General features: G+C 40.5%; 2 protein-coding genes across 2 annotated transcripts; both read left to right on the top strand.

Annotated features, from left to right (window-relative positions):
- Nucleotides 1-217: 217 nt before the first annotated feature.
- pop4 (POP4 homolog, ribonuclease P/MRP subunit) lies at nucleotides 218-1,913 on the top strand. The gene has a single exon (XM_058642861.1). It carries the CDS (start codon nucleotides 319-321, stop codon nucleotides 988-990), a length of 672 nt encoding a protein of 223 aa, XP_058498844.1. The 5' UTR covers nucleotides 218-318; the 3' UTR covers nucleotides 991-1,913.
- A 602-nt stretch (nucleotides 1,914-2,515) lies between these two features.
- On the top strand, nucleotides 2,516-10,078 carry si:ch211-150o23.3 (uncharacterized). The gene is made up of 9 exons (XM_058642860.1): nucleotides 2,516-3,161; nucleotides 4,012-4,050; nucleotides 4,134-4,442; nucleotides 4,689-4,997; nucleotides 5,117-5,425; nucleotides 6,413-6,727; nucleotides 6,929-7,078; nucleotides 7,184-7,257; nucleotides 9,228-10,078. The coding sequence occupies exons 1-8, from the start codon at nucleotides 3,128-3,130 to the stop codon at nucleotides 7,225-7,227; spliced, it is 1,509 nt and encodes a 502-aa protein (XP_058498843.1). The 5' UTR covers nucleotides 2,516-3,127; the 3' UTR covers nucleotides 7,228-7,257; nucleotides 9,228-10,078.
- The last annotated feature ends 286 nt before the right edge of the window (nucleotides 10,079-10,364 follow it).

Raw genomic sequence — 10,364 nt, 5'->3', positions numbered from 1 at the left:
GGTTTCATTTTGTTAACAATGTACGATGATTGAATGCAACGTCTCTTTTAGACAAATCCATAAATTGTTTAAACAATGTATTTATTTATTGATGAAGAGACCGTCGTTACAACGGGCTATTTTGAACTGAGAGCGGTTTTACACTCCAGTCCGAAAGGTGGCGGTAATGCTCCCATAGGCTGTTGGCCAACCACTCTTGTCCAAGTAGTGTTGCCGTACTACTTCCGGTTCATTTTGGCCATCGCAGAGAAGGGTTGCCACTACTCTACACACGTTTCTTTTTGAGTTTCACTGGGAAATTAGCAGAACAACCCTGAAATGGACGAAGTAAACGTTCAAAACAAGATTCCCCGGGACTTGGTGAAGTTTCTTGGTGTTGAGTCTCAGAGCGCAGCAAAAGCCAGGACATTCACAGAGGCGTTCTTAAAAAACAGCATTCAGCATCAGGCTCATCATGGAGTGAGCGACATGTTGAGCTACAAAGCCGTGGTTCTGGGCTCCTCCAGGCCCAAGAAGGACAAGCAGAAGAGGAACAGCAAGAAAGCCAAAGGACTGAACGCTCGTCAGAAGCGGGCGATGAAGATCTTTCAGATCAAGCCCGAGCATCAGAGATATGAGCTTTTCCTACCTCTGCATGAACTTTGGAGACAGTACATCGTTGACCTTTGCGGTGGGTTGAAACCAACGAGCAACCCACAGTCTGTGCAGCAGAAGCTTCTGAAGGCCGATTTCCACGGTGCCATCATCACAGTCGTCTGCTCTAAATGTCCGTCATATGTGGGCACCACAGGAATCCTCGTCCAAGAGTTCAAACATGTCTTCAAAATCATTACCAAGGAGAACAAACTGAAAGTGATCCCAAAGAGGAACAGTGTGTTTGGAGTGGAGATCAATGGCTTTATCTCTCACATTTATGGAAGCAAGTTTGAACAGAGGGCGAGTGAGCGCTCAGCCAAAAAGTTCAAAGTGAGAGGAACTATTGACCTGTGAATATGGAGCTGCTCAGACCTGATAATGTACATTTATGTGTAATTTAAACTATCAGAAACAACAGTATTGGGAAGATGCTTAGTCGTTCCCACACAGGAACTAGTCATGAATAATGTCCAGAGAATCTGGTCCTGTCATTCAAATATGATGGGAGCAGCGGACATCTTCGTTTCAGACAGATTCACAGCAACTGGAGATTCTGTGGAGGATCCAGGCGGGGTCATGGCACCTGTCATGCATTAATTTGCTGTGAATTATCAGTTTCTCATTCGCTCACTTGAACAATACTCAGACATTTGATTAGGTTGCTGGCTGGAAAATCAGATAAAAGAACACTGATGGATTTGAGAAGTATTATTTTTGTTTAATTAAAACACCAAAACATAATTTTGCTATCAGTACAGAAAGGTAACCATCTCATCAGCTGCACACAGCCTTTCCCTCTGACTTGCTTGATTATAAAAAAAAAAGTACCTGAAATTTATGCTACAATTCCCTGGTCCTCAAGGAACACTGCCCTGCATGTTTTAGATGTTGCCCTGCTCCAACACACCTGATTCAAATGGTCAGCTCGTCACCAAGCTCTGCAGAAGCCTGATAACAAGCTGTTCATCTGAATCAGGTGTGTTGGAGCAGGGCAACATCTAAAACATGCAGGACAGTGTTCCCTGAGGACCAGGGTTGGGAAACACTGGCTTAGATTACCACCAATTAGTCGTACTTTGAATTACTATGTTTTATAAGAATGGTGGTTTTGTTAAGCGGTGACAAATTTAATTCAGCTGACTGGTTATTACATTTGTAATTTAATACATGTGGTGGCTGGTGAACGTTTTTTTCAAATGTTTTTTCAGATGACCTTTAACCATGTATCATCAGTAGAATGCACCAAAGCACCTGTGAATTAAAATACTTTGCTTAGAGCAATGTTTGGGTAGTGATGCTTCTCCACAAAAAAAATTAAAATGACATATTTAAAACGTACTCTGTTCGAGCTCACATTGTCAAAACACCATTTCATATATGACAGTGTTACCCAAATGATGTTTTTTGTAGGGACTTACTTTTTAAAGATAAACTATGGCCACATATTTTTGCACTCTGGACAGGAAGTATGCATGCCACCTTTCAGTAACTTTTCAGAATGTAGAACAATGGGGAACAACTCTTACTTTGATTAACGTGTTTTAATATTTTGTCAACCCACAAGCTGTCACGTCCTATCTGTGTCAAATGAAGCGATATTACAAACAACAAAAGACAACCTCCCCAAACTCGACAAACCTGTTTGAAAAATGCTATTCCAACACCTGTGTGAACAGGTGTTGACATTTACATTTGGTGTCCTTAACATCTTTGGATCCACATACTTAAGCAAGCAGGTTTATTTCAAGGTAGGCTTTTCTCCACAAGTGTATGGTGTTTTATTATGTTGTAACACATACAAGCCATGAAATCTCAACAGTTTTCTGTTAAAAAAATTGAATTGTAAGGGTCAAATATGTTTTGTGGCTCCAGAAGATTTTTATTGGTGGGAGTTGTTCATACATATAATCACTTACACCTCACTCCCTGCACTGTTTTGCTCCCCTTTGAATATTGTTAATAGAATACTTCAAAGTAAGTGTAGGGACATAGGATAATAGACTCCGGGGCTGCAAGTTTGAGACCTCTGTTTTTTCCCAGTTCTTTCCCAGACTTGCACAGACCCCTGTGCTAAAGAGCAGCACTGCGGCGGTGCAGCGCCACCTGTCTGCCGCAGGATGAAGAGCTCACAGCAGAGACGGTGTTGACGTGATTCCGGGGGCCTGGCATCATGTAGCTTATCCTGGCGGTTCTCTGGACATCTCGTTGTTGTGATACTCACCTGTAACTTATCTAATTTTCGAGGCCAAACTCATTATTTTATTGACCAGTTCGTCATTGCTATCGACAAGTAATTCAAAAAGTTACCAGCCGCGCTGCTAAGTACTGCTCTGTGTGTGTGTGTGTGTGTGTTCACTTAGCCTGTTAGCTCATAGTTCACTTAGCGGAACCGAGTATTCCAGCTAATGTCTCGTCTTTGAACGGCTGTCAACTCCATCAACGGGACCACGGGCATCTTCCCCCTCGGCCGTCTGATGGAAGGCTGAGGGGAATGATGCTCACATTCCTCCGCGTCCTCTTCACAGGTGAGCTAATGGCAGCTAGCAACGGTGTGAGGCAGGAGCTGCTAGGTACTGTAGCATGTGTGATTATGCAACAGGATAAATAACTACATCACATTCACCTCAAAATAGTGTCAGTCAGTCTCAAAACCTCTAATTAAGTTGATATTACGATATCTTTTTCTTTTAATGTTGGATGTAAGGAACACTTTCTGAAGACCTCCCAAGTTATCAAGTGTGTGGATTTGTTTAAGTTTATTACTGCCCAAATAGTGTACAAAGCAAGTAATCATTAATTTACCTGATAATCTAAATGTATTTATTGATAGAGAAGATGGTATAAATAAAAGTTTAATTTACGCTATGTCCGTAATGATTTGAAGAGCATGTGCATTTCATTTTGTGGGAAGACTTTGCGGAACAGTTTGGGTAATGAAATCAAAGGAACCAGAGCTATTATACAGTTTAAGAAAATAATATACTATATTATTAAGATGAACGGGGAGGTGTTGAGTTTATATAGTTATATGTTACAGTAGAAAAAGAAAAGAATAGGGGTAGGACTGTTTGTTCCTTATCCTATGCTATGATGTATTCATACAATAATCTGAACAGACCACTGTAAAGTGCCATCTTATTGTGAGACTATAACACTGAGTCAGCACTGTTTATATCAGTTTTAACCAACTGTGAGAAGGAGACATTCACTGTTGCATTGTAGTGTTAGATATGATTTATCTGTCTACTGTTAGGTCTACCCAGCAGATATATAACAGCCTAATATATAACAGTAGCTTCTGTTGTTGACATTTTAATGCCAATGAATTAGTTTTTACTAAATAATAATTCCATATTTGTTATATCCCTCGCACAGGCCTGTTAGGTGTACTATGGGATGGAGCTCATGCCTTTGGTAAGTGTGGGATTGATGTAAACCTGCAGCATCAGCCTGTCACACTCTTCTTGTCTTGAAGTAACTTTCCCACTGATTCACAGGTGGGATCAGACTAGTAGATGGGGAGAACAAGTGTTCTGGGAGAGTTGAGGTTCTCCACCGTGACGAGTGGGGGACAGTTTGCGACCATGGCTGGGACCTACGGGATGCTGATGTGGTGTGCTTACAGCTGGGATGTGGCTTAGCTGAAACTGCCTTTAATGGTGCAGTGTTTGGTGTTGGCAAAGGAGAGATCTGGTTGCACCATGTCCAGTGCACTGGACAAGAGTCCAGTTTGACACGCTGTGCTATTGCCCTTCACAGTAATTCGTACTGCACCCATGAGAATGATGCAGGAGTGAAATGCTCAGGTGAGACTCTAGTATGATAAATGTATGCAAAAAAAAAAATTAATTTATGCAAAAGAGCTGTGTGCGATCGCACATTTACTGCCCGACATTATTCAAAATTTGAATAATGTCGGGCTGTAAATGGGTTCTGGCTTTTAAAAAGCTGTCAATCAAAATGTACTTGTTGGGCTTGGGCCGAGTTCTGTCGGGCCTTGATTACAGCTCTACTCCGGAGTGTGTTGCTCATTTTTGATCTCACACTCTCAGGTACTCTTTTAAGACCCTCTCTCACCCTGCTGTCACCTCACAATGAGTTCTCACCTGGGGAGACTGTTCGCTTTGGCTGCAGTGTTCTGCTGGGTCATCACTTCAGTGACTTCCACCTATACAAGCACGGAGTGTCCACGCCCCTGGTTACACAGAGGGCAGAGCAGAGCCAGACCAGTGTGGAGCTCACACTGCCCGACATAGAGATATTCCACCAGGGCAGCTACAGCTGTCGTTACAGGATTAAAGGCCGCTTCCCTTTTCAGCTGCTCAGCTCTCCACCCAGCAACTCCATCAACATCACATTAGGTGAGTCATTGTTTGTTTTACACTTAAAAAAAGGATATTATAGTGTAACTGTAATATTGGGAAAGTATTTAGAATAGTGTGCAAGGTCACAGTTTTGGAAAACCTTTTTTCACTCACAGGTGCTCTTCTGACACCCATCCTCACCCTGCTGTCGCCTCACACTGTGTTCTCACCTGGGGAGGCTGTTCGATTTGGCTGCAGTGTTCAGCTGGGTCACCATCTGAGTGACTTCCACCTGTACAAGCACGGAGTGTCCACGCCACTGGTTACACAGAGGGCAGACCACACCCAAAGCAGAGTGGAGCTCACACTGTCCGACGTAGAGACTTTTCACCAGGGCAGCTACAACTGTCGTTACAGGATCAAAGGTGGCTTCTCTTCTGAGCTGCTCAGCTCTCCACCCAGCAACTCCATCAACATCACAGTGGGTGAGTAACAACCACATAGTCTAACCACTGTATATTTTGCTTTTGCACAACTTGTATTAGATATTTGAGGATTTTACAGTGTAACTGCAGTTACACTGCTCTCTAGTTCATGGGTGTTATACACAATTTATTTGAACTTCCCTTAAGGATGAAATAGACAGCATTTGGCTTAAACTTGTCTTTATGATTGTATGGTGTAATGGTGATGGAGAACCAACACCATTCACATTTATTCTGATCCACCATATGCCTTACTGTCACTATGTTTTTCTCTGGGCCACCGGGACGGGCCTTTTGTGGCAAACCTGCAGATAAGTGTATGACTGCAGTATTCAGTATTCACAACAATGAAGGGGTGTTAAATATGACACCTGTGGTGAGGAAAACTACTCCTGTCCTCATCAGTGTTTTGCTACTACTGCATCTTTATGACTGTGAAGTTTTCTGTTGCCTCTTTTAAAAGTACAGTGTGTAATTTATTGGTGAAGTTGCAGCTGAATATCCCTTACCTCACCCTTCTCTATGTAGCCCTTAGTTAGCATCAAAACCCAAAAGTTTAGTTATTGTTGTGGGTTATTATGAAAACATGGTGGTTCAGCCTCTGTAGAGTGCTCAGCTTGGCTCATTTTGGGGTAATGGAAAACAACAATTCATTCATTCAAGTGATGGGACATTTAAGTCTTGTATGTATTTATTTTGTACTAACGTCTTAGGTAAATACTGTTTTAGGCACAAGTCATGTTAATATGTGTCCATGTTTGGGCTGAACAATGACCTATATTTTGACAGTTTGAATTGCATTGTACCTTTTTTTTACGTTAAGTTTCAGTTCACTGTTATAGATTCAAAACAAGAGAGCAGCTCCACATGAGATCTCATCTAAATAAATAAATTAAGTCCTGTGCTCTAATGCAAGGCTGAAAATGATTTTAACATGTATTTACTGCAATTATGGGTTATTAAATTGTATTTTTTGTCTGATCACAGTGGAACTCTTGACTCCACAACACTGGTACAACACGTCATCAGATGCTCCGGCTGGTTCTGTCATGAAAGGCCATGGTTTTAACATCACCTGCTCCACCCAGCAACAGTATCCCGGAGGGTCCTTTCAGCTGCGGCTAATTCAGCCCAATGGCACAGTGCGCCAGTCGCTGCCTGCTCTTACCCCGTCTGTCACTTTCACCTTTCCCAACGCACAGAGCTCCAATGAGGGCTACTACTACTGTTTGTATCGGGTCCAAATGGGTGGACGCACTTTTGTCTCCAGAGAAAGCCAACCGCTGCCTATAGCCATCAGAGGTGAAACTGATAATATTACAGTGAAATAAAAGTATTCTGTATGGTGTGTGCTGGAAGTCTGAGTGCTTTTAAAAACGGAATGATTTAAAGCACAGGTTTTGTTTCCTCTTGTTTGCAAGTGTCTTTCAGCTTGAAATAGACTGAGCCTCATATGAAAACATACGTTGAATATAACTTACTGGTGACTCTTCTGACCCTCAGATCCAGATCCACTACTGAGTCCAATGGTGATCAGCTGGCTTGTGTCTGGCCTGACATTTGTTGTAGCTGTCATTGTGATAATCATTGTGGCGAAGGTATTATGTAACAAGGAGAAGAATCCGTCTGAGCTTGAGCGAGAGACCAGAACCTGTAAGTTCCTTTATCTGAATGAGGCTGATATACTTATGAGGATATGATTCCCAGCAAACATCAGGTTTGTGTACATAAAGTTAAAGCTGTGCTTCTTTTTTACAGGTGTGGACAACACTTATGTTGCCTTATCAATTAACAAGCTATGATGGGGAACATGTGCATCAGAACAACTTGAGGTACTTAAGGTCATAATTCTTTAACTGTGAACATGAGATACTCACTAAAAGAACATTTAGACTGTCCAGTTTTGTGTACTTACAAGTTCAGTGTTAGGGATAAAGTGGCATCTAGTGGTGAGATTCTATACCACAACCCTCTGAACTCCCATCACTCCCTTCATGCATGTAAAACCTAGTACTGCAGAAACTAGGTGGTTTAAGATGGCATCTTGAAAGAGGTCTCACTCCCAAAGAGGAACGTGCAACCAAGCATTATTAACACTGAGGATTTAGGGATGGAAGTAAGGTAGACCATCAGCTACAACCTTGTTTTCATCTAAACGGGCTGTCCTGTATGAACAGCTGGCTGTGATAAGAGTGCACAGACACCAACAAATGTTTACTATCTGCACCATAATTAAGTGTAATGTCTCTGAAATGGCTTAGTCTCCTCTAGACAACAGCTACTTGGAAAAAAAAAGTAATTTTTCATCTTCAAATCATTTCTGGTCATTTTTATTCAGAATATTAGTCACATGGTGTAGTGACTATAAATTCCCCATATACTTCACTTGTATTGTCAATTGTTCAATATCACATTTTCATTTCATACAGGGCAGCTCATTTAGATGAAGACAAAGTTGTAGCTGATGGTCTACCATACTGGTCACATTAACACTAACGCATAACAAACAACAATTACACTCATTATGTATCTTGTTCCCATACGTGTTATTGATGTGTGGCCATGTGGTATTTTTTTTCCACAGATGTCTCCTCCTTGGCTCTGTACAAAAATGCAATAAATAGTTGTTATTAATGAACATATATTTATAACACTGGTCAACAACAAATTTATTGTTTAAGTTTTTGTTTTTTTTAAGCTCATTTAGGATAATTTTGATGTGCTGAATCCAAAAATCACATTGGTTTTGCTCAATCAGGTCAACTTTCTGAACAAAGCTACATATTTGTTTTTTAATGTTTTTGTTTACATGTACGGGTATTTTCACGTCATATGATATATGATACGTCATATACCCATGCTCAGCATTACACAAAGAAGGACTGGCCTGTGCCGGAGGAATTGGTGCCTTGCAGAGCAAGATACACCATCAACAATCCTCTGGTAGACAGAGACAAGATACTCTTCCCACCACTGCACATCAAGCTCGGCTTGATTAAAGTTCACCAAAGCTCTAGACAAGAATGGTGGCTGCTTCACTTACTTGTGCCATGCTTTTCCAAGATTAACCATAGAGAAGTTGAAAGCTGGCATCTTTGATGGTCCTCAAATCCATCAGCTCATCAGAGATCCTGAGTTTGAAAACTCAATGAATGAAGTGGAACTGGAAGAATGGAAGGCTTTTGTTTTGGTCCTGAAGAACTTTCTTGGCAACAACAAGGCCAGGAACTATGCAGAACTTGTCACCAATATGCTGACTGCTTTCAGAAACCTTGGATGCAACATGAGCATCAAAATGCATGACTTATTCTCACATATGGATCATTTCCTGAGAATCTGGGATCAATGAGTGATGAGCAGGGGGAGAGACTCCATCAGGACATAAAAGAGATGGAGACCAGGTATCAGGGACACTGGGATGCAGTCATGCATTTCTTTTGGATGAGAAATATTAAAGGAAATAATCTGATAATGTCACAAAAATGTAATCAATTTAGTCAGAAGATTGAATTTTTCAAAATCAAATTAGCATCAAAACCTGACCTGATTGAGAAAAATGGATGTCATTTTTGGATTCAGTGGTGCAAAATGTATTCCTAATTCAGTGGAAAAAACAAAGACAACTTAAAAAAATGTTTTTTTTGTAACCCAGTGTAATCTATGATTTTGCTTTATTCATAAACCATCTACACACTAGACGATTACACTTATATCAGCTTATTATAGGCTCAATATTTTACTTCCATTTTCTGTGTCCGTGTTGTTAATTGTGGATCATTTTGTGTTTCTCTTTTTAAAACAGAATCATTGGCAAAAGGAGTCAGGAGGGTCAAACGTTGAGTCCTACGTTGATTTGGACAGCATGTAACCAAGAAACCAACAGCTTGGCCGGTCGTTCACTGCACTTTTGACAAAGGAATGACACGGACCCAGTTCAGTACAGTCCAGATGAGGTAGTTTTCACTTCACACCAACATAGACCTATGACTGTACAACCATTTTCTTTCATGCCAAACGTCAGGCTAGTGTTCAAATGCATGTGATTCTCAAGGATTGTGTTACGGTGAGATGTAAATTAAAGGCCACAAAAGACTGACAGAGAGTGTAAATCAGTATAACGGTTCAGGTCAGGGTTTCACTGTCACTCAGACTTGGCTACTGCCACGACCTCAGATGTGATGAGTGGAAAACTGCCACTTAGAGCTTAATCGGGGGAAACTGTGACATGGGTTCCTCAGGTCTGTGCATAACATTTTGTATTTATTACCAGATAGCACTAATGACATACTCGGCTAGGTTATTATGTATTTGCTTCCACAGATCAATGATCCTTAAGGATTAGAAAATGTTTTGGTATTTTAACTCTAAACCTACTATTCATCTTACATCATTAACATGCACATTTCTGCTCTTTTAGAGTGAACATAGAAACTAGTCTCTTAAAATACTGCTGTTGAAGCTTTTTCTTTTCCACAGATAGTTTTTTTAGTAGCTATTACTGCATGTCCTATATAATACAACATCAGATCAAATATCAAACTACATAAAAGGCAACATCTTTAATCAAAAATGCATTATACTTTATTTTTTATACCATCTGTGATCTAAACATTTCAATTTTGTTTTTGTTCCTGAATAAATGACACTTGTTTACTTAATGTGTACAAGCTCCTTTTTTGTATTTTGAATTATGAAACACAAAACAAACATTATCGAACCACTGGCTGTTAATGCTGGGTTATTTCGTACAAAAGTGCAATATCAGAATCAATTTCGAGTGAAACAAAGCATAAACATGAAGATATAGATATAAACCACTCCAAAAAACAATACAATATTATTCCCCAATCAATGAAACATTGAACTTATCCCAGTTATTCCAATAAAGCTGAGGCACTTGAAATACAGCCAGTCTAAAATTGTCCAGACTGTATTTTAA

This window comes from Solea solea, chromosome 11, assembly GCF_958295425.1.
Source record: "Solea solea chromosome 11, fSolSol10.1, whole genome shotgun sequence".
In the NCBI taxonomy this organism is placed as follows: domain Eukaryota; kingdom Metazoa; phylum Chordata; class Actinopteri; order Pleuronectiformes; family Soleidae; genus Solea; species Solea solea.
The sequence above is the reverse complement of the archived record's forward strand: the minus strand, read 5'-3'. Positions and strand labels throughout refer to the sequence as shown.

Excerpts from the sequence above, each read along its gene's own strand:
- si:ch211-150o23.3 (XM_058642860.1), top strand. The coding sequence starts at position 3,128 with ATGATGCTCACATTCCTCCGCGTCCTCTTCACAG. Across the intron at positions 3,162-4,011 it reads CCTCCGCGTCCTCTTCACAG|GCCTGTTAGGTGTACTATGG; the intron begins GTGAGCTAATGG and ends TCCCTCGCACAG. Across the intron at positions 6,728-6,928 it reads GCTGCCTATAGCCATCAGAG|ATCCAGATCCACTACTGAGT; the intron begins GTGAAACTGATA and ends TCTGACCCTCAG.
- pop4 (XM_058642861.1), top strand. The coding sequence starts at position 319 with ATGGACGAAGTAAACGTTCAAAACAAGATTCCCCGGGACTTGGTGAAG.